At 54.4% G+C, this 22040-nt stretch overlaps 1 protein-coding gene across 1 annotated transcript in view; it reads left to right on the forward strand.

Moving 5' to 3' along the window:
- Positions 1-1279: 1279 nt before the first annotated feature.
- LOC119709599 (dynein heavy chain 9, axonemal-like) overlaps positions 1280-22040 on the forward strand; it is a 54339-nt gene continuing 33578 nt past the window's right edge. The window contains exons 1-15 of the mRNA XM_038157571.1: positions 1280-2155; positions 3660-3856; positions 4467-4625; positions 6278-6408; positions 7476-7687; positions 8607-8840; positions 10268-10435; positions 11336-11452; positions 13106-13256; positions 14015-14129; positions 16262-16388; positions 17676-17931; positions 18993-19234; positions 20360-20495; positions 21470-21666. Coding sequence (XP_038013499.1) covers positions 1280-2155; positions 3660-3856; positions 4467-4625; positions 6278-6408; positions 7476-7687; positions 8607-8840; positions 10268-10435; positions 11336-11452; positions 13106-13256; positions 14015-14129; positions 16262-16388; positions 17676-17931; positions 18993-19234; positions 20360-20495; positions 21470-21666 — 3318 coding nt within the window. The remainder of the gene's footprint in view (positions 2156-3659; positions 3857-4466; positions 4626-6277; positions 6409-7475; positions 7688-8606; positions 8841-10267; positions 10436-11335; positions 11453-13105; positions 13257-14014; positions 14130-16261; positions 16389-17675; positions 17932-18992; positions 19235-20359; positions 20496-21469; positions 21667-22040) is intronic.

The following is a 22040-nucleotide window of genomic DNA, read 5'->3' on the forward strand; positions in this document are numbered from 1 at the left end:
AGCAGTCCTCTGTTGTCTGTTCTCAAGGTTGTTTATTGTTGGTTATCTAAAAGATTCTCTTCCTGAGCTGCTGTGGCCCGTTCAGCAGGTCAGACAAAGGCACACTGCCCTCCCGGGGGCTGCTGCCATCTTTTATATCACACATTACGTGTTACATGTTTGTACTTTTCCCCAATGCCTACTGTCTATATTGAACAGTGACTCTCTACTCTAAACCAATCTGTGAGTGCCAACATCACCAAAGACATGGAGGCTAGGAAGGAGAAAGAAGGAGGACAGGGCACACCCAAATCCCTCCATCTTAGAACCCCTGACCCCCCATGTACAAAACTTGGACCCCTGTGTACAAGGCTTCTCCCCCCTGTACAGCACTCAGAAATCCTTCCTTTCACTTCGTGACTACTTCTACTACGCCACCTAAACTTGTGTGCCTTCTTGTTCTTCCTGCAAAGTTGGTAAATTGTTCCATGCATGGGTCAGATTCAAAGCCACAGGGGTTTCTGGCTGCATGCCAGGGTCTCAGATGCTTCTGACCCGGGTCTGGAACATCCGAGAATGTCTGCGGGACGTTCTGAGTTCCGACAGGGTAAAGACCAAGATCTTCCCCATCAGATCTGGATCATGCTGCAGCCTCGTGGCTGTGCGTGTCCTTGAGCAGATTCTGGTTCTGGATGCAGGGCACAGGAAAGTGGCACAGCAGGCAGAGCGAGGGGAGGTCTGTGTTTCAGAGTTTTTCTGAGGATTTTTGTGGGTCAGCCTTGCTTCTTCCCTTGCCACTGCTGTCACTGCCTGTGTTTGGAAGCAGGAGGGGAGTTCTGTGCTGTTCCAATAAAGGAGTTCAGTTTTGGTGGCAACCTTTAGAAAGCCAGGCCTCACTCAGGAGATGATGCTTGCACACAAGTCTTGAGACTTCATTTTGAGTTGATGGAAAATGAAGGGACAAACTATCAGCAAAGCATCTTTTGTTGATGAGCTGTGCTTTAGTGTGATGCTTGTCTAAAGCAGACACTGGAGAATTGACTCATCTGTGTCCTCCAGAAAAGCTCTGCTGGGCTTTTATGAACAGCAGGGGACTGGGGAAAACCAAAATGTTCCTGTCACTGGACGGGTGGAGGCAGGAGCAGGCTGGGGTGCCCAAGGAGAGGAGCTGGAGGGGGTGACACGAGCAGCTCTGGGGCTGCACAGAATCCGTCTGCTGCTTTCCGTGCAATTGTAAAGGCTCTTTTATTTGGAAAACAGTGAAGTGCTTCTCACAGAAGAGGGTGTTAATGAAGTGGAAATGCTGGAGCCCACAGCACACAAGTTTCAGCTTCGGGTTGATGCAGGTGCACCAGTGTCGGGAGCCTCGTGTGGAAAAATTCCCGCGGAGCGAGCCGGGCTGGGAAACTTCTGGAGCTGCGTAGCGCTGCCGGGGCGAGCGAAACGAGCCGGAGCAGGCGGCGGGAGGCGGCAGCGCCGGGCCCGCCCTCGCAGCGCGGCGGGCACGGCAGCGGCCCCGGAGTCCCCCGGGCAACGGCGGCTGCGGCTGCCAAACACTGGCGGAGCCGGGCGGATGGAGGCCGAGGGGGCTGCCGGGTTTGGGGGGCTGGAGGCGCTGGAGGAGCCCCGGGAGGAGCCCGTAGAGGAGCCCCGGGAGCGGCGGGGCGCGGAGGAGCCCCCGGAGGAGCCCCGGGAGCGGCGGGGCGCGGAGGAGCCCCCGGAGGAGCCCCGGGAGCGGCGGGGCGCGGAGGAGCCCCCGGAGGAGCCCCGGGAGCGGCGGGGCGCGGAGGAGCCCCCGGAGGAGCCCCGGGAGCGGCGGGGCGCGGAGGAGCCCCCGGAGGAACCCCCGGAGGAGCGGCGGGGCGCGGCGCGGCTGGCGCGGGGCGCGGTGCGGGCTCTGGCCGTGGCCCCGGAGCGCTGGCGGCGCTGGGCGGGCGGCGCGGCGGGGCCGGCGCTCCGCGGCTTCGTGCGGGGCTCGGCGGGGCCGGTGCTGCTCGCCTGGAGGAGCCCGGCCGGGGAGCTGGGGCTGCGGGCCGGGCCGCCCCCGCCGCCCCCCAGCGCCGCCAAGGCGCTCTTCTTCCTCCGGCCGCCCGGAGCCGGCGCCGGCCCCGCCGAGCTGCTGTGCGGGGACCTGCCCGCAGAGCCCCTGCCGCACTTCGCCGCGCTGGTGGAGGAGGTAAGGGGGGAAAGGCCGGGCTGGGGTCTCTAGAGACCATGGAAACTCCTAAATCGTGAGCCATGGGGGCTCTCACCGTGGGGGATGACCCACGTTACACAGTCATAGGATGGGCTCCTGGGAATGAGAAGCTGTGCTTGTCCCATCCTTGGAATGTTCAAGCCCCAGGATGCGGCTTGGAGCAGGATAGCAGAAGGTGTCCCTGCCCATGGCAGAGGGTGGAACAAGATGAACTTTAAGGTCCCTCCCAACCCATTCTGTGGCTGTAGGATAGTTGGTGCTGCGTGGCACATCTCAGACACAGCTGGTCCAAGCCCCTGCTCCAGCCAGGCCACCCAGAGCCACCTGCCAGGACAGTGCCCAGGTGACTTTTCAGTATCCCCGCAGATGGAGACTCCTGTGCCAGCCCTCCGTCACCCTCTCAGCAGAGGATTTTTCCTGATGTTCAGAAGACCCTCCTGTATTTGAGCGCCCTGTTAACCTCAGACGGGCTGATGTTTTCCCCAAGGGATCTTCCAGAGGTTCCATCAGGGGCCCAGTTGTTATTTTAACCATCCAAAAGAGTACAAACAGCTGATGCGACTGGTTATGGCATTGCTCTCCTTAGCAGTCCATGTGATTTGAGTAAAGGAGACAAAGCTGCTCCTGTTGCAGCTGAAGCTGTTGAAGGTGAGCTCTGTGTGCCCTGGGGCTGCTCTCCCTGGACATGGTGGCTGCTCCTGCTGGTCCTCTTTGGTCACGGTGCAAAGAACTTTCAGCACCCTGGAGTGGCACCCTGGTTGTTCCTTTTGGATCCTGTATCTGTTTGTAGCTGGTTTTGCACCCTCATCCTCCCCCAAGTCTGGCCACACAAAGGCTGCTCCTCACCAGGGGCAACCTGGCTCTGCTCCCAGGGGAAGGTGACAGGCGCTGCTGCTATCCCAGCACCAAGAGCCAGGAGCAGCTCAGCTCCAGGCGAGCCCAGCCCAGAGCCCCCAGCTGCTGCAACTTCGCTGGTAAAGAGAGGATCCAGGTTTAGTGGGCTGCAGCTTTGGGGAATAACCTAAAACATGGCTCTGCTGGAGATGCCGGGAGGTACCAGAGGACCTTCCCTCTGCCAATGGGGGTGGCTGTGCAGGGACAGCCCCTGGGCTCAGCCCAGCCCTGCTGGCCTTCATCAGCACCCGCAGGGAGCTGCTTGGGACAGTGGTGGATGAGGGTCTCCAGGCTTGCCAAGGACCTCAGAGCCTGGTGCTTTTTGTGCTAGAATCATCAGATCACGGCACGTTTTGTGTTGGAAGGGACCCTAAAGCCCACCCTGTCCCACCCCCTGCCATGGCAGGGCCACCTTCCACTGGCCCAGGCTGCTCCAAGCCCTGTCCAACCTGGCCTTGGGCACTGCCAGCTACAGCTTCTCTGTGCTATGCCCTCCCCACCCTCACAGGGAACAGTTTCTTCCTAAATCAAATCTAAATCTGCCCTCCTTCAGCTCTTCTCCACTGCTCTTCCCCGGCTCCTGCTGTAGGTGCTCGTGCCCATCCTGACGAACCGGAGGAACCACCAGGGCTGGCCACGAGTGGTGTCACAAGACATCATCCATCATGTCCACAGCCTGAAAAATACTGTCTTCAAGGTTGTTGGCCAGGTGAAGGGCAAGACCTTGCTGCCTCTTCCAGCTGCCTCAGAGGGAATTGAGAACGTTGATCCTAAAAATGAGAAATTGTGAGTACCCCTTGTTCTCCACTGGGTTTTCCTCTGCTGCTGCATGTGCTGCACCTTTTGGGGATCCTCCCTGTCAGACGTGGGGACTCTTCTTGCTCCCAGTCCTCTGCAGCTCATCAGGCTGCCAAGGAGGGGTATTTTGCTCTCTCTAGCTCGTGGGCTCTTGCTTTGGGGTCTGTGCAATGACACAAGCAGGAAAAGCTCAGGAGGTGGAAGAGGATGAGGGCATGCAGAGAAGCAGTGAACTGCTGGGATCACTGAGGGAAAACTCCAAACTCTGCAGTCAGGCTGCTCCCAGCCCTGTCCAGCCTGGCCTTGGACCCTGCCAGGGATCCAGGAGCATCCTGTGCCAGGGCCTGCCCACCCTCCCAGGGAACAATTCCTTCCCAATATCCAATTTAAACCTCCTCTCTTTCAGTTTTAAACCATTCCTCCTTGTCTTGTCTCTAACTGCCCTTGTAAATATTCTCCCTTATGAATTTTATTGTTTTGTGGTTTTGAAACATGAACCTGGGCTGTGACTGCAAAACCCAGCTGCCCATTGAGGCAGATCCAACTCAGCAATGCACGAGTGGAAAGCCAGGTGACCCTGGTGCTGTGTTTCCTGCAGCTTGGAGCTGATCAATAAATCCCTTGTACACGCCACCGAGTCAGCCGTCATCGACTGGAGCCAGCAGATCCAGAGAGTGCTGAAGAAAGAGTCCTCAGAGCCCCTCCTGCGAGGCACCAACCCCACCCCGAGGGTGGAGCTGCAGTTCTGGAAGAGCAGGTGTTGGGGAAGCTGCTGGTGATGCTTTGGGTGGAGGGGGTGCTGCTGCTGCGGGCCAAGAGCAGCTGCCCGAGGTCATGGAGAGACCTGAACCCAAAAACATTGCTCCCAGACATGACATCAGGGTGATCTCGGGGTGCCTGGAGCTGGCTGGGTGGTTGGCTCAGTTTGGGTTGGTCCAGCCACAGTTCACCACGAGGGAATTTCGGTGGAAATGGTGTTTGGTTGTCTCCAGACAGCCAGGACACAGCTTTGAGCCAACTGGCCAAGGAAACAAACCGATCCTCAGCAGAACCTGATTGACAAATCCCTTCAGGTGAACAATCTTAACACATTCCACACGTGCAGAACAGCAGGAGCAGCAAGGAGAGATAGGAATTGTGTTTCTCTTATTGTCTCTGTGCTTCTGTAAGAAAAAAAAACCCTGAGAGAGAAAATGACATCTCTGTTCAGAGAATGTGAGTGCCACAGTGGTGTTTCCATCCCTGCTCACTGAGAAGCAGCCCCAGAGCAGAGCTGCTGGGCCCTCTCCCTGCTGTCAGCTGGCTGCTGGGGGTGCCACAGGGGGGTCAGACGAGCCAGGGAGTGGAATTTCACCCGCCCTTAGTGCTGTGCTGGCTCAGGCTGGCTGGAGACAGAGCCCTGCCCGTGCAGAGCTGGCAGCAGGGGCTGCAGGAACAGCACCCGGCTCCTTCTGGCACTGCTCTACCTGAACCTGGCACCAGCTGTGTCCTCTGGGGCTGGTCCCGTTTCCTGCCAGCTCAGTTCAGACTAAAACAGGGGTTCTTAAGTTCAAAAATGAAATGTTTCTTAAAATCTGGGTGAGATCCTGCCTGCAGTCTGTGCAGAAAAGCCTCCCAGTGGCTGCAGGACTTCACCACTTCCCTCTCTCCAGCCACAGCCTCTGTACTTATTTTTTTTCCTGTATTTTTTCCTGTATTTTTTTTCCTGTACTTTTTCCTATATTTTTTTCCTGTATTTTTTCCTATATTTTTTCCTGTATTTTTTCCTGTATTTTTTTTCCTTTATTTTTTTCCTGTATTTTTTTCCTTTATTTTTTTCCTGTATTTTTTCCTGTATTTTTTTTTCCTGTATTTTTTTCCTGTATTTTTTACTGTATTTTTTTCCTGTATTTTTTCCTGTATTTTTTTTCTGTATTTTTTCCTGTGGTTTTTTTCCCTGTATTTTTTTTCCCCGTATTTTTCCTGGATTTTTTCCTGGATTTTTTTCCTGGATTTTTTTCCTGTACTTTTTTCCTGTAGTTTCCTGTTCTTCTTACATCCTCTGCACTTTCCTGTGCTGGAACTCCTTGCTCATGCAGGTACATCTCCTGCTTTCCAGAGGTGTGGGGGCTTCAGGAAAACTGCTTGGAAAACTTCTTGTGTGTCCTCCAAAAAATCCCCAAATCTAAACCAAACACAACCCCTTCCCCCCCAGCATTTCTTATTCTTCAAAGGGTTTTTTTTCCCCACATAAAAATAAATTCAGGACTCTCACTGTTTGGGGTCTCAGTTCAAAACCCTGCTCCACCTCTAACTTCCCCGTTCTGGAGACTCTGTGCCCTTGTGTAGCTGCAGAAAACCCTGAGCCAGGGCTTTGGGGCGCAGCTGCTGCTGCCCCAGCGGGGCTGGTGACGTGTCCTGGTGCTGCAGGTGCGCTGACCTGGAGGGCATCCACAGCCAGCTGACGTCCAGGAGGGTCAGCAACATGCTGCAGGTGCTGGAGAGAGTGCAGAGCATCTACGTGCCAGCCTTCCAGAGCATGCTCACGGATGTGGAGGCAGGTGAGAGCCCGGGACAGCTCCACCGTGCTGCTGATTTCTGTCCTCTGTCCCAGCCTGGGGTCCCAGGGTCCCGTGCCCTCCCTGCTGGGGGGACAGGGTGGCTTTGTGGGAGGGAGATGCTGGTAGGGAGAGTTTCTTCTTCCTATTCCCGAGGTGAGTGCTTTGTGCCCAGGTGATTTCTGCTCAGCACACACAGGTGAGTGCTTTGTGCCCAGGTGATTTCTGTGCAGCACACACAGGTGAGTGCTTTGTGCCCAGGTGATTTCTGTGCAGCACACACAGGTGAGTGCTTTGTGCCCAGGTGATTTCTGCTCAGCACACACAGGTGAGTGCTTTGTGCTCACAGTGATTTCTGCTCAGCACACACAGGTGAGTGCTTTGTGCCCAGGTGATTTCTGCTCAGCACACACAGGTGAGTGCTTTGTGCCCAGGTGATTTCTGTGCAGCACACACAGGTGAGTGCTTTGTGCTCTGGTGATTTCTGCTCAGCACACACAGGTGAGTGCTTTGTGCTCTGGTGATTTCTGCTCAGCACACACAGGTGAGTGCTTTGTGCTCACAGTGATTTCTGCTCAGCACACACAGGTGAGTGCTTTGTGCCCAGGTGATTTCTGCTCAGCACACACAGGTGAGTGCTTTGTGCCCAGGTGATTTCTGCTCAGCACACACAGGTGAGTGCTTTGTGCTCACAGTGATTTCTGCTCAGCACACACAGGTGAGTGCTTTGTGCTCACAGTGATTTCTGCTCAGCACACACAGGTGAGTGCTTTGTGCTCACAGTGATTTCTGTGCAGCACACACAGGTGAGTGCTTTGTGCTCACAGTGATTTCTGTGCAGCACACACAGGTGAGTGCTTTGTGCCCAGGTGATTTCTGTGCAGCACACACAAGTGAGTGCTTTGTGCCCAGGTGATTTCTGCTCAGCACACACAGGTGAGTGCTTTGTGCTCACAGTGATTTCTGCTCCCCTTTGTGCCCACCAGGGCTGTCTGCTCCCCTTTGTGCCAGCTCCCAGCTCATGCCCCCCACCCCAGCCCATCTCACCCCTCCTGCCCTTCCTCCCACAGCTCTTGTGGAAGCTCAGGACATCGACCTGCACCTGGCCACCCTGCAGCAGCCCCTGGAGTGCGTGGAGGCTGTGGAGTTCAGCCAGGTGAAGCCTCTCCTGGTGCCTCTGCTGCACGCCGTGTGCTGGGTCTGGGTCAGCTGCGAGCACTACGGCGTGCCCCTGAGGCTGGTGGTGCTGCTCCAGGAGATCTGCAACCTCCTCATCCAGCAGGTGCGTGCCTGTGGCACCTGGGTTTGCACTGGGAGGGTTTTTTGAAGCCTCTTCTCTCTTTCTTTCCCCTGAGCTTCCTTGCAAAGGGATTCTGACTGGGAGGAAGGGTCAGAGGTGTTTGGTGCCACGGGGGGCTCTGTATGAATCACAAACAGGCAGGACTGCTGGGAACATACCTTGAGCTGTTTTATTTTCCAGCATCACTCTCATTACATGGCTGTGACAATGGGAGGATGCCAGCAGCTCACATCCCAGGCTGCAGACCAAGAACTCAATGTTACAACTTACTTTAAAAGCTTTTTGACCCATCACACAAAGCAAAAGCACATTGACAGTGGTTCCATCCAACCACTATAAGCACACCTAGCTTTGGTTAAAACAATGCTTGCTTATTTCAAATACAATACCTGCTTGTAAGCCTTCAAACACAATGCACAGAGCTCCATTATTCAGCTCAGAACTCCCTAATATCTCTCTAGATAGACTTTTCTGCAGCTTAGGGAGTTATTCTAGACAAGCATTAATACACAGACCGATGTTCTATTTGTCCTTACTTTTCTACCTCTTGCATACTTTTTCTGCTGACCAATCTCATGGCTCCTGCTCAGCTCCAGTCACAGCTCTGCTGTCTCTGAGGCCTGCCTTCTGCAGCTTTCCCAAAACCCTCTGATTTTATGGGTTCCCACAGTGGTGCTGCTCCAGGAGATCTGCAGCCTCCTCATCCGGCAGGCGTGTGCCTGTGGCACCTGGGTTTGCACTGGGAGGGTTTTTTGAAGCCTCTTCTCTCTTTCTTTCTTTCCCCTGAGCTTCCTTGCAAAGGGATTCTGACTGAGAGGAAGGGTCGGAGCTGTCCAGTGCCACAAGCCACCGTTTGCCGTGGCAGCAGAGGGACATCTCTGGTGTCATTTGGCTCTTGCAGGCCGTGGTGTACCTGTCCCCAGAAGACCTGCTGAAAGGAGAGGTGGAAGAGAGCCTGGGCAAGGTGCAGACGGTGTTTGACATCCTGAACGCCTTCAAAGGGGCGCTGGAGGAGAGAAGGGCAAACCTGCAGGTGTATTATGAGCCAGGCCAGCAAGTGAGGAGCTGGGACTTCCCCTCCAGGCTGGTGTTTGCAAGGCTGGACAGCTTCCTGCAGAGGCTGGAGATGGTGAAGGTGAGGCTGTGAGGTACTGCAGCCATGAGCTGCCTTGCTGGCACCTTCCCTCCCTGCTGCCAGGGGACGGGGCCACTCTCTGTGCTCTGTGGTCGCCCTGGCATCAAGGCCAGGTCTTGTTTGCCCAGGTGCTGCTCAGTGCCCGTGCCAGATTTGCTGCTGTGTCCTTCTGCTCGGGCTGGTGGGTGTGTCAGTGCTGCCAGGGCTCCTCCGGGACCGGTGCTCTTGCTGGGACAGGGGATGGGGGTCATGGGGCTGTGCTTTGCACGGCTGGGAACAAACCAGGACAAGCTCCTCGGCTTCCTGGGGCCCTCAGGGACACCCCGGAGCTGGGCCAGACCCGCTGGCTTGGACAGGGGCTCTGGGAGGAGCAGGGACACATTCCACATCCCTCAGCAGGGCATCCCTTCCCATCCCGGCGCGTGCCCAGCTGCGGGGTGTCCCTGTCTGCTGTGGTGAGACGAGGCAGGGCAGGGACAGGGGGTGTCATGAGTGCCACCGTCCCTCAGTGCCCAGCACGGCCGAGGCTCTGTGAGTGCCTGTCACACGGAGCGTGGCTGCTGCACAAACACTGTGCTCACCTGTGAGCTCTGCTGTGGGTACCAGCTCGCTGCGCCTGCTGGCCACTCCTCTCTGAAGGGAAACTCTGTTTGTGGAGGGGCTGTTCCCAGCTGGGGGGCAGATGGGCATTGTTCAGGCTGCTTTTGGGTCAGATGGGCACTGCACAGGCTGCTGGGGGGGCAGATGGGCACTGTTCAGGCTGCTTTGAGGTCAGATGGGCACTGCACAGGCTGCTGGGGGGGCAGATGGGCACTGTTCAGGCTGCTGGGGGGCAGATGGGCACTGCACGGGCTAATGGGGGGCAGATGGGCACTGTTCAGGCTGATGGGGGTCAGATGGGCACTGTTCAGGCTGATGGGGGGCAGATGGGCACTGCACGGGCTGATGAGGGTCAGATGGGCACTGTTCAGGCTAATTTCGGGTCAGATGGGCACTGTTCAGGCTGCTTTTGGGTCAGATGGGCACTGTTCAGGCTGCTGGGGGGCAGATGGGCACTGTTCAGGCTGATGGGGGGCAGATGGGCACTGCACAGGCTGCTTGTGCCTATGCAAGGCAAGGTCTGGGCTGCTTTTCTCCTTCTCTCGTTCCCTGCACTGGAGCAGAAGGTTTTCCTGCTCTAACCACGCTGTGTCACTCTGCTCCTCCCTTAGGGAGCTCTGTTGAAAGCCACAATGGATGGCATCTGTCTTGAAACCACTCGGAATTGTAGGATCACAGCGGGGTTTGGGTTGGAAGGGACCTCAAAGATCATCCTGGTCCCAGCCTGAGCACCCTCAGGGTGGCCCAGGAGCAAACACAGCTCTGTGCTGGGGTAGCTCATCATCTGCTTGTGGCTGAAGCTGTGTGTGCCTCCTCTGGCTCTGCAGGGCCTCCTGACCACAGCCCTGGAGCTGGCACAGCTGGAGAAGATTGAGTTTGGGGGCATGAAAGGGAAGGCCCTGGGCCAGCAGGTGCTGGGCATGCACGAGGAGTTCCAGGAGGGCTTCCAGGTGTTCTCAGAGCGAGCCTACGACTGCCTGGACCTGGCCAACGCGGTAGGTGGGGCAGCCTGAGGGATGGCAGCAGCATCCCCCTGTCCAGGGAGCAGCTCCCTCTGCAGCAGAGCCCCGGCTCCTCCTTCCAGCTCCTTCCTCCCCTTGTGGCGCTCTGATCTGTCCCTGCAGGGGACAGGGAGCTGCTGGCCTCTTCTGCAGACACTCGGCAGTTCTTGCAGCTGCACAATAACCATGAACCAGGCTGGAGCAGACCTGTGGGGTCATCAGGTCCAAACTGTGCCCCAGCACCTCCTCATCCACCAAACCGTGGCCCTGAGTGCCACATCCAGGCTGCTTTAAACGTGTCGGTGGCTTCACCTCCCTGGGCAGATGGTTCCAGTGCCCAGTCACTCTCTCAGTGAAGAATTTTTTTCCCTGATGTCCAACCTAAAGCTCCCCTGGCACAGCTGAAGTCCAGCATGTGGCTGTGCTCGAGGACGAGGGAAGAGATGAGAATCTTGACTCCATGTTTCAGAAGGCTGATATATTATATTATATTATATTATATTATATTATATTATATTAATAACCAATCAAAAATACAACTAAATCAAACTCTCTGAAAATCACAAGCCTTTATTATTCATTCCTTTCCATTCCTACCTCACCTTCTAATACATCTTTCTCTCTATTATTTAATGTAATTTTAACGTAACATTTTTAATACAATATACATCATAATATAATAAACCAACCTTCTCAAACATAAAATCAAAAATTTCTACATCTCTCACCCTTATCCTGACTACCCTAAAAACCACACAGAAGTGCCCTTGACTCTGTGGAGGGTTGTTTCAATTCCTGGTGAATGAGAAGAGCAAACAGCTCTGGGCAGGGAGGTGGCAGGCACCTCCCCAGTGCCCTCTCACAGCTCAGCACTCCCTGCTGCCCTTCCCACAGGAGTTTGAGCAGGACGCCCTGGACTTCCAGCAGAAGGTGCAGGACATTGACCGTCGGCTGGGCACCGTGTTCAGCCAGGCCTTCAGCGACGCCCCGGACCTGGAGCACGCCTTCAAGGTTTGTCTGTGCCTCCCCTCCCTCCCTGTGAGCCCACGGAGAGGCCAGACAGGGCTGGAGCTGCAGGCCGTGCCCATGGGATGGACAAGGGGACAGTGACATGGGGTTGGAGCCCACAGAGAGGCCAGACAGGGCTGGAGCTGCAGGCTGTGCCCGTGGGATGGACAAGGGGACAGTGACATGGGGTTGGAGCCCACAGAGAGCTGGAGCTGCAGGCTGTGCCTGTGGGATGGACAAGGGGACAGTGACATGGGGTTGGAGCCCACAGAGAGCTGGAGCTGCAGGCTGTGCCCGTGGGATGGACAAGGGGACAGTGACATGGGGTTGGACCTGGGTGGAGAGGCTCAGAGCTTGGGTCCCTCATCAGCCCTGGGGCTGGGAGTGTCCCTGCTCCTCACCTCTTGGCGCAGACAGAAGGGGTTTTTGCTCAGGTTGGGGAAGAGCAGCAAAGAAATTGTGGAGGATTTTGTGAACAGCTGGCTAGCTGAGAAAGGTCATGGCAGCCTAATACCATTGGTTAAACAAGAAGGAGATAAGGAGATAGTGTTATCACTATCACAACTAGTTATCACTAATTGTGAACTAGCAATTAGTGTGAGACAGGGATGCTGTGCCCTTGGTACAATAGCAGGATAAGGAGGATGATGATCTTAGGTTAGAAATATGAAGAAACACAGAAAAGCTGTAACAGTATAGCCACAAGAATGTAAAACTAGGTGCAGCTGGCTGATAAGCAACTAACCAATAATGAGCTCGCTTTTTGCAATATGCATTAGTCTCATTAACACCAGTATAAATATGTGTGGCTGTCAATAAAGTTTGGGATTTGCTGATCACTTAAGTGCCGCTTTTCTCCCGCCGTCCTCAACAAGAAATGACTCAGGTTTTGGATGGCAGGAGTTGCACTGGTGTCCCTGGAGGTGGAGGAAAGGCTGCTCTGAGTTCCCAGGCCAGCTTGGAAAGGGCTCGGAGCACCCTGGTGTAGTGGAGGTGTCCCTGCCCACGGCAGGGTGGAATGAGCTGGGTCATTTAAGGACCATTTAAGTCCCTTCCAACCCAAACCATTCTGTGATTCTCTGATTTCCTGGTGAAAACTGCTGTTAAAACCAGGTGATCGTTGTTAATATCAATTTGTTAATATGTGGATGAGTTTCAACTCTGAAAGTTGAGGCTTTCCAGAATGAGGGGGCTTTGTTTACCAGTGAATCTATCCTGCAGAGAAAGTAAATGGAATTTTCTGGAAAAAAAAATCAGGATAATTGTAAAAATTACTATAGAAAATGGTAAGTGATAGAATTTATCTTTGAATCGTTTTGTGTGTATCGTTAAATAGCAAAGTTTGAAGAGTGACAATTGGAATATGGTTCACCCACAGAGAAGGTCTGAGCATTCCTGCAGCAAAGACACCCTCTGTGATATGGTTTAGGGGTGAGGTCAGTCAGAGGTGATCTTGGAGCTCTTTTCAAACCTAAATGACTCCATGAAAGGCAGGAACTACTTGGGAAAGGGGGGGGAAAACCTTCCCTTTGACAAACGCCCATCGGTGCAGACCTCTGAGTTACTGAGGAGCTGCCTCAGTGAGGAGAATCCCAGTGGGGCTGTGTGCAGGAGTGTGACTTTTCCCGTTCTTTCCCCTCTCCTTGCCCTGCACAGCTGCTGGCCATGTTCCGGAACCTTCTGCAGCGCCCTGGGATGGCTGCAGCTGCTGCTGACAAGGTCCCCGTGCTGCTCAGCATGTTCAGCTCTGCCCTGGACCAGGCCAGGCTCACCTACACCAGGCACACCCAGGCAGGGCAGCAGCTCGGTGGGTGCCATGCCAGGAGGAAAACGGATTTACAGGAAACTCGATTTAAGCTAATTTAGGGGGGAAGATAATTTGCTTTTGCTAAGGACACCAGAACTTCCCAAATTGCAAAGGATTTCAGCTTTCCTGGTGGGAAGTTCCTGGGAATGCTCTGTAGTTGGCATTAAAGCAATGCCAGTATCCTTGTTCTAAACGTGCCACGTGTGAGGCGTGGCTGGGGCTGGGGACACGGGCTGAGCTTTCCCCTTGTAAAGCTGGGAATGCAAGGGGGAGGAGGGAATTTGGGGTTGGATCAGCCTTTCCCGGGTTTATTATTCCCTGGGAATGCTGGCACAGAAGGGAATAGGTAAATTCCTGTTGGGAAGCCTCAGGAAGACCGTTCTGGAAGCAGACAAGCTCCAGGAGAGGCAGCACTGCTGAACCAGTGCAGGTTAACAAGGGGAATGGGAAATCTGTGGAGGTCGAGTCCAGCATTTGCTGTGGCTCTGAGATGGGACGGTCACAGCCAGCTCCCAGCCAGAAATCCTTCCTCAGTGTCCGTGGGAAGCAGAGAATTCACCCCAGTCTGGTTCCAGGACACGCCAGGCTTCTCCTGATCCCTTATTCCAAATCCACAGGGGGTTTGCAAGTCATAGACCTCCATGGAGAGACAGAGGCTGGATTTCAGGGAGCAGCCTGGAGCCCGGGGCGGTGCTGTGGGGCTGTGGGTGCTGGGGGGTGGCAGGGCTGATGAAATGCTGTTCCCCTGTGCCCTGCAGGGTTCCCCCCGCTGCACAAGAACGTCCCTCCCGTGGCCGGAGCGCTGGGCTGGGCGCGGGAGCTGCGCGCGCGGATCCAGGGGCCCTTGGAGCACCTCAGGCACGTCCCAGGGCTGTGAGTGTCTGCTCCAGATGAGCCGGGACCATCTGGGAGTTATTGCTGTGGGTCTTCTGGGCAGTCAGGACTTGGTGAAGGGAAGGAGAGATCTTCACTCCATTTCAGAAGGCTGGTTTATTATATTGTGATATATATTATATAAAAAAGACCACACTATAACTGTACTACAAAGAACAGAGAGAAAGATTCATCAGAAGGTGAGACAGGAATAGAAAGGAATGAATAACAAAGTTCTGTGACTCCCAGAGAGTCCCAGAGCTGCTGCCCCCTGGATTGGCCACCAAGTAGAAACATCCCACACTGACCAACCGAGGAAGCACTGCTGCATCCCACAGCAGCAGATAATAAATTGTTTACACTTGAAGCTGAGGCCCTTCAGCTTCTCAGGAGAAGAAAATCCTAGCAAAGGGATTCTCATAAAATATCACAACCACAGGAAGTCTCTCTCTGGGTGTTCTCTCTCTGTTGAGTGCTGTCCAGTGGCTGTAGCTGAAGCAGTCCTCGGTGAGGGGGTGAGAAGTGAAGTGGTGCCCTGGAGCTGTTCACTTCCCTGCCATCTTGGTTTTTTGAAGGAGCTTTTTAATTGGATGGGTTATTAAGTGATTGAGAGGCACAGTGGGACAGCAGATAGGCTCCTCAGCTTTTGACAGAGCCCTAGGTTGTAATTAAAGTAGATATTGCAACCTTCCCCACTGTAATTCCTCCAGGACCTGGTTGGGAGCAGCCCAGCTCTCGGGTGTTGGTAGAAGATAACTTTCTCAGCATTAAACAAAGGAACAATCACCCAAGTTGTGATCAAGAGAACAAACCAGGGCTGGAATTCTCGTGGTCCCTGCCTTTAGCATTGATTTTACTCCTCTGTGTGGAGCAGTTAAAGACAAGTCCTTCAGCAGGGTGGTGTGAGGCTCTTTCCCACATGCAACTTGAGAGGGGGAAAGGGTTGGAAAGGAAAAATGAAGATATGTGTGCATGTATAGATATATTCTATATGTATATGATCTATATAGTATGTTACTGCATACATTTTATATTTTTTTCTACACATTTTATAAACAGTCATTCACACAGCTGTGACCTGCAGCTAGCGGAGCACAACTGTGACAGAAAACTGCCAAGGGTAAAATGGTCAAAAGTGATGCTTGGTAACTGCTTTTTCCAGCAGCCCGGGGTCCTTCTCCCATCCCAGCTGCTGCTTCCCATTTTACAGCATGGAAACACCTGAGAGGGAGCCCAGGGGGCTGGGGTGATTTGGGGTGAAATCCAGGCAGATTGGGGGTCCTTGGGAAGGGGGAACTGCAGATGGCAGCCCCCAGGGCTGAAGGTGATGAACCCCTGTCTGTTGTGCTGCCAGGAGCTTGGACTCAGCCCGTGGAAGAAGGGTGGTGCAGAAATATGAAGAGATGATCCAGCTGCTCGACAGGTACAGGGGGCTGAGGAAAGCTTCCCCTCCCCTGAGCCACCTGCCAGAACATTTGGCAGCCCAGGGCTTGGGAATGTCCCTTTCCAAGTCCAAGGGAATTTCCTGCCTGGACAGGAGGAGGGAGCCTGGCCCTGGGTGCCACAGGTTTGCTGGGATGGCTCCAAGTGAGAATCCTGCAGGGGGAACAGGGCTCTGCAGCCCAGCAGGAGCTTCAGAACAAGCTGCTGCGGGGTGGAGGAGCTGCTCTGGTGGAAAGCCTGGGAGAAGTCTCTGTTCTCTCACTGGCTGTGTTTGCAGAGGCTGTAACGTGGATATTCCACAGTTTGAGCTGGGGGTAACTCCAGGACTTGGCATCTCAGTGCTTGATGCCACACCTGATTGCTCCGGGCTGCCCCTTGAGAGGAACCCCTTCCCAGGGAGGGGATCCCTGCAGGGCCCTGCTCCCCATCCACACTGAGGGAATTGAGATGAGCCCGAGCCCACCCTGGGCTGCTGGGTGCTGGTTTTTGGCACCCTCCTGCTGTTTTTTGGCACCCTCCTGCTATTTTTTGGGTGTTTGCCTTGGGAGCCCTGTTGTTGAGGTGGCATGGATGGCTTTTGAAGATTCCTTCACCTTCTGCAGTCCTCAGAGTGGACTTGGCTGCCACCCAGTTACAGCTGCACCCTGTGCTCTGGGAACCGTGTGGTGCAAGTTTCTCTCCCCTGGCAGGTACCAGGAAAAGCTGTATTTAGACTGGTGCCAGACAGTCTCAGAAGAATCCCAGTACAACCTGACTCAGCCTCTCCTCCGGCGAGATGCGCAGACCAAACTGATCGCGGTCAACTTTGATCCCCAGGTAAGAGCTGCTGCCCCTCGGCCCTCCTGCCCCCCAGGACGTGTCCCCAAGCTGGGGGGGACACCTGGTGGGGTTCTCTGTGCTCTGTGGAGCCCTTCCCATGAGGGTAACAAGGCTCTACCATAGATCTGCTCTGCCCAAATACCAGCATTGCAGAGTGAGCAGAGCAAATTCTGCTTCAAGCCAGGGGCAGGGAGCCCCTCGGGAGCAGGTGTGGGACTGCTGTCAGCGTGTCCACACCACACTGCTTGATACTGGTGTGGGGAGGGATGGGACATCACCTACAGATGCACATTCATGCTGTGTGGACCTGAAACCTGAGCTTCTGAAAGGGTGGGGGAAACCCAGGGAAGGTTTGTTTCGTGACTCCAGAAATCTTTGATGGAAGGTGCCACCAGGAGTTGAGTCAGTGGGTTTGAGGCCATGGCACTATTTTTTTAATTAGTTTTTTTATGCCAATCAGCCCAGCAAACCCAGAGAACTGGAGCCATCTTATCTTTCCCTTTGCTAATGGCCAGTGGCTCTTGCAGAACAGCCTTGCTGGGACTCGTGGTGTGGCTCAGCCTCCCTCTGGGAGGGGAAGCACAAGGATGGGGATGGCTGAGAGCACCAGAGGTGATGGTGACTTCTAGAGGCTGGCTGCTGCTGAACAGAGCTGGGAAGGAATCCAGAGGCAGAGATCAAAGGGAAACAGGTGGAGCAGACCAGGAGCTGCCCAGGCCCTTTCCAGCTTGCTGCTTTGGGAGTAAACCAGCAACACCCCCTGTGACAGTCAGAAGGGGTTGGAGGGAATGCCAGGAGCTGGGAGGGCTGTGCTGACCAGCAAGAACCCCTGTGATGGTCAGAAGAGGTTGAAAGGAATGCCAGGAGGGCTGTGCTGACCAGCAGGAACCCCTGTGCTGCTCAGAATGGGCTGGACACAATGCCAGGAGGGCTGTGCTGACCAGCAGGAACCCCCAAGCTGCTCAGAATGGGTTGGAGAGAATGCCAGGAGGGCTGTGCTGACCAGCAGGAACCCCTGTGCTGCTCAGAATGGGCTGGACACAATGCCAGGAGGGCTGTGCTGACCAGCAGGAGCCCCTGTGATGGTCAGAAGGGGCTGGAGGGAATGCCAGGAGGGCTGTGCTGACCAGCAGGAGCCCCTGTGCTGCTCAGAAGGGGCTGGACACAATGCCAGGAGGGCTGTGCTGACCAGCAGGAGCCCCTGTGATGGTCAGAGGGGGCTGGACACAATGCCAGGAGCTGGCAGGGCCGTGCTGGGCTCAGCTCTGTGCCTTGCCTCCCCAGCTGGTGTCGGTGCTGAGGGAGGTGAGCTACCTGAGGGGCAGCGGGGCAGGAGCCATCCCCCCGGCGGCAGCTGAGCTCTATTCCTGCAAGGAATCCTTCTGGCAGCTGGTGGCCAGCCTGGAGCTGATGGGGAACAGCTACAACAAGGTCCTGAGAGCCCTGCTGGAGGTGGAACATCCTCTGGTGCAGGGGCAGCTGCAGGACATCGACTTGAGGCTGAGAGAGGCAGAAGAGACGCTGACCTGGAAGACAGAGGGTGAGCTGGCTCTGTGGGATGTTGGTTTCCCCAGCTTTTACTGAGATGGGGACACTGAGAGCTGTTTTAAAAGATTTTATTTCGTTATCAGTTTCCATGAATAGTGAGACAGATATAAAACTCAACGCTGTTCCATCAGGAGCCAACCCATTTCCTGGTTACAATGCATTATAAATGTATTGTAATATTATTGTAAATATTATATTATATTTATTATATTATATTATATTATATTTATTATATTATAGTATAGTATAGTATACTGTATTATATTATATTTATTGTATTTTATTTCACTTATATTAATTTCATTTATTATCTTATATTTTTTATTTATATTATATTATATTACATTATGTTTATTATATTTTATTTATTATATTTTATTTTATTTATTATATTATATTTTGTTATTTATATTATATTATATATATTTACTATACATACTATACTATACTTACTATACTATACTTACTATACTGTATTTATTATATTTATTATATATTATTATATATTATATATTATAATATTATCATATTGTACTAAAGAAATAGAAAGGATACATCAGAAGGCTTAACAAGAATGATCATGGAAACCCTGACTCCTCAGAGCCTCGACACAGCTGGACTGTGATTGTTCCTTGAATTAAAACAATTCACATGGAACCAATCCAAGAGGCACCTGTTGGTAAACGATCTGCAGAGCACGTTCCAAGCGCTCAGATAATTATTGTTTTCATTCTTTCCTGAGGCTTCTCAGCTTCCCAGGAGAAGAAGTCCTGGCGAAGGGATTTCCCAGAAAATGTGACAGTGACAGGGCGGGATCCTGCTCCCCTCAGGTTTAGCCCAGGCTGTGCGAGGAGAGCTCTGGTGGTCCCTGCTGTGGCTTGCTGGGGTAGGGGAGAGGTGGAAGTGGCTCTGCTGCTCGAGGTGGTGAATCTCTTACCTTGAGGATGGGTGAGAAACACGTGAGACCACAGGGGAAACGGTCTGAGGGAGAGAACACCAGAGCTTGGCCCAGCAGCTCTGAAAACAGAGGATCAACCATCTCACTCTCCCCAGGTGTCTGGGACCACATCTCCGGGGTGATGGGCGACGTCTGTGACCTGGAGCAGAGGCTGCAGAAAGCCAAGGCCAACGTTGAGGAGATCCGGAGCATCGTGGGCTCATGGGGGTCGCCCGTCCTCGAGAGGAGGGATTCCAGAAGGGAGGCAGTGCTGAGCCTGGAGGAGTGCCAGGAGCGCCTGGAACGGCGCTGCAGCCTGGTCAGGGAGTGTGGGCACAGGATCCACTGCCTGGTGAAGGTGAGGGGGCACCTGCAGGACTGGGGGGCTCCTCGCAGGCTCTGTATTGGGGTGTGGGCACAGGATCCACTGCCTGGTGAAGGTGAGGGGGCTCCTCACAGGCTCTGTGTTGGGGTGTGGGCACAGGATCCACTCCCTGGTGAGGGTCAGGGGGCACCTGCAGGGCTGGGGGGCTCCTCAGGGGCTCCGTGTTGTCCCTGTGGCACTGAAAACGTCCAGAGCTGCTTTGGCTGAAATGAACTCCCTGAACCCACTGGAGAACCTGACTCCTGGTTAATTGATGCTGTCTGGAGGGGTGAGCTGGGTTGGGGTGTGGGGCTGGCTGGGGCTCCCAGCCCCGGGCAGGACCAGCAGCAGCTGCAGCCCTGGGAAGGCTCTGGCTCCAGCCCTGGCTGCTGGAGAGCCACTAGAGGGGAGTGGTGCATCGGGTTTGGGATGTGCATCGGGTTTGGGATGCTGCTCCGAGGAAAAATCCCCTCTGAGGTGCTTACCTGGGAACAGAGGCTGGGGCTGAGCCTTTGGTTTCAGGCTCGGTGTCCCCCTGTGCAGCAGGAGGTGATGCTGACCGCCCAGGGAGAAGCTGAGTGACAGGAGAGAAACTGCTGTCCCAATCCTTGGTGCTTCCCAGCAGTTTTGCCAGAGCTCAGAGTCCTCTGCAGGCCAGGAGAAAGCCCAAAGCTCTGCTCCTCACCAGCCTGGAGCCAGGTGTTGTGCATGTCGGGACAGCCCTGGCCTGGAGGGAGATGGGATATAGGCCCAGCCCTCTCCTGAGGGTCATGTCTGGCCTTGGACTCTGAAGAGAACCAGATGGCTTCATCATGATGGGCCTTTGAGACCCCCAGTTCTCCCTGCCCCAGGGCTGCAAAGCAACCCCAAGTCCCATGGCCTCAGGGAAGAGGGAGGAGAACACGTGGAAGACCTTCTAAAATTCTTCTGCCCCCCCTTTTCACCTTGACGTGTTCCTGGAGACCAAGCAGCCCTTGAGAGGAGCAAATGGTGGCCATGCCCCAGTGGGAAGATCCATCTCCACGAGGCTGACCCTGCTGTGCTGCCCTTGGGTGTGGGCAGCTCTCCTTAGGACGCACCCAGCCCTGCTGTGTGTGAAGGAATCTCTTTGTCTTCCAGGAAAACCAGAGCCTCCTACGTGCAGCCCCAGCCTCTGACGCCTGGAAGGTGTATTTGGACTATGTGGATGAGATAGTCCTGCATGGATTCTTCACTGCCATTGAGTGCTCGCTGAAATACCTCCTGGAGAACACAGGTGACACCTGGTTCCTGTCCCCTGGCTGCAGGGGCTGCTTAGCCTCTCCAAGGGGACATCTCGGGCTGTGCTCCCTCATACTCAGTGGTTCTCTTCTTCCTGGTTTTTCTCTGGCCCTGGAGCCTCCAGAAGGGGAGGGTGACTCCAGCACTGGTCACTGGATTGCTCAGGGGGAGGGATGGAGGTGACTGCACTGTCTGCAAGGGTTAATGGAGAGAGACACCTGAGGCTTCTCCCACATCTGTGCTTGGACATCAGTCACCTCCCTCCCTGCCATGCCCAAAGCAACAGGGTGGCACCATCCTTCCTCTGTGGGGAGTCCTAAGAGCCAGTTCTGCTCCTGAAAGGCACAAAACAAAACCCTCGGTCCCTGAGCTTTACTCCTGGGCAGAGGTGAGCTGGGCTCAGGAGTCAGCAGCCCAGCCCTCCTTGCTCTGCTGAGAGCAGCTTGTGTGCAGCTGAAGCGCATCTTCAGGAACGCTTCCCTTCTGGATGTGGAGGCACAATGAGCCGGAGAATTGCGTGCAGTTCTTCACCATCTTGTTAAAAACTTGCCTAGGTTGTCACATTTGCATCTGGCTTCAGTTTCTGGTTGCTGCTGTGGTTTTTTGCATGCCTTTCACCACTAAATTAAAGAGCCACTTAGTTCCTGTTGCTTTTCTCCTCTGCAAGCACTTCCATGCTGGTATTGTTCAGGTCTCGGACTCCCTCTGCATCACCCAAAGAGCCTTTCCTTCTCAGGCTGTTTTCTGCTCCTCAAATCACTTGTGTCTCACCTGTTCCCCACTGTCTTCGGTGGGTACCACAGCACAGCTGGTTTGCCAATATCTCCATGGGTTGTGCAGGCCCCAGTGAGTGTGTCTGCCCCCACACCCTCCTGCTGTCCCTGCAGGGCATGTGGCATCTTGTAATAGCAGGTCAGTGGCTCAGAATTCCTTGATAAAGACCCAGACATCTCTGTCATTCCCTACCAGATCCCAAGGCAGGGCTCACTCCCCTCTTTGAGGTGCAGCTGGATTTGGTGATCCCGGATTTGGTGTTTCGCCCTCCCTTGGACCCTGGCAGCAACGATGGCTTCTGTGGCATGGTGGAAAGTCTTCTCCAGGGCATCTACCACATCTCCTCGCTGGTGCCCCGGGTGGCCACGCACAGCGGCTTCTGCCACTACCAGGTCTGTGCTCTGGGGCTTCCCTGGGCTGGTGGCAGTGAGGAGGTGCCACGTGCTCCCACCTCACTGTGCTCTCCTCTCCCCTCCCTCTCCACTCTCTCCTTTCTCTTCTCTGCCTCTCCCCTCTTCTCTCTTCCCTTTCTCTCTTCTCTCCTTTCTCTCCTCTTTCCCCTCTCCCTTCTCCCATTTTCTCTCTCTCTCCTCCTCTCTCTTCTCTCCCTCCTTCTCTCTCCTTCTCTCTCCTTCTCCTCTCTCCTTTCTCAATTCCCTTTTCTCCCTACTCTCTCCTCTTCTGTCTCCTTTCTCTTCTCTCTCCTTTCTCCTCTCTCCTTTCCCTTTTTCTTCTCTCCTTTCTCCTCTTCTCTCCCCTTTCCCTC

Source organism: Motacilla alba, chromosome 18 (assembly GCF_015832195.1).
Source record: "Motacilla alba alba isolate MOTALB_02 chromosome 18, Motacilla_alba_V1.0_pri, whole genome shotgun sequence".
Lineage (NCBI taxonomy): Eukaryota > Metazoa > Chordata > Aves > Passeriformes > Motacillidae > Motacilla > Motacilla alba.